A 681-nucleotide genomic window follows, 5' to 3' on the forward strand; every position below is an offset into this window, starting at 1 on the left:
CAGTCGAATCTTTGTGAAGATTTTGTTCCAGGAACTTTGTGCTTATATGGGTTTGCCAAAACTGAACGAGAGACTGAAGGACATGTAAGTGCTTTTCTTTGTGTACTGTGCTTTTTCGTTGAATAAAATGAATCGATAATTAATAATGGAATCGTATAATGGACCATATCGTTTGTTTATTCCTCAGGACTCTTCAGTCTTTCTTCGAGGGTCTTTTCCCACGTGACAACCCGAGGAACACTAGATTTGCCATTAATTTCTTCACATCAATTGGCCTTGGAGGACTTACGTACGTCCCTGTGAAGTTTCTCTTTTTGGGTCTGCTCCAGTTATTGAGAAATAATGCTCACTGAACTGTTTTTCCTTTCAGGGATGAGTTGAGAGAACACCTGAAGAATGCTCCTAAGATGATCATGACCCAGAATCAGGACGTTGAGTCATCTGATTCTTCCTCCTCTTCCTCTTCCTCTTCAGACGACGACTCATCTTCAGATTCCTCATCTGACAGTGACCACAGCGACTCAGATTCATCCAGCGACTCGGACTCCTCCTCCAGCAGTGACAGCTCCTCAGGTATCAAAACCATCTGAATTATCAGTTTAGTTTATTTTTTTTCTCCCTCAAATCATCTGTTATGATTGGCTAACTTACTTCCTTTGAAATATTAAAATAACAATTTAT

General features: G+C 40.2%; 1 protein-coding gene across 1 annotated transcript; it reads left to right on the forward strand.

Moving 5' to 3' along the window:
* The first annotated feature begins 8 nt into the window (after positions 1-8).
* On the forward strand, positions 9-590 carry LOC107735218 (pre-mRNA-splicing factor CWC22 homolog). Its single transcript, XM_016546977.1, has 3 exons — positions 9-84; positions 188-289; positions 371-590. Exons 1-3 carry the CDS (start codon positions 47-49, stop codon positions 588-590), a joined length of 360 nt encoding a protein of 119 aa, XP_016402463.1. The 5' UTR covers positions 9-46.
* The last annotated feature ends 91 nt before the right edge of the window (positions 591-681 follow it).

Source organism: Sinocyclocheilus rhinocerous, unplaced genomic scaffold (assembly GCF_001515625.1).
Source record: "Sinocyclocheilus rhinocerous isolate Xijiao unplaced genomic scaffold, SAMN03320098_v1.1 C35880106, whole genome shotgun sequence".
NCBI classification, from domain to species: Eukaryota; Metazoa; Chordata; class Actinopteri; order Cypriniformes; family Cyprinidae; genus Sinocyclocheilus; species Sinocyclocheilus rhinocerous.

Coding starts and splice junctions, on each gene's coding strand:
- LOC107735218 (XM_016546977.1), top strand. CDS start 47: ATGGGTTTGCCAAAACTGAACGAGAGACTGAAGGACAT. Junction 85..187: donor AACGAGAGACTGAAGGACAT/GTAAGTGCTTTT, acceptor TTTATTCCTCAG/GACTCTTCAGTCTTTCTTCG. Junction 290..370: donor ATTGGCCTTGGAGGACTTAC/GTACGTCCCTGT, acceptor TTTTCCTTTCAG/GGATGAGTTGAGAGAACACC.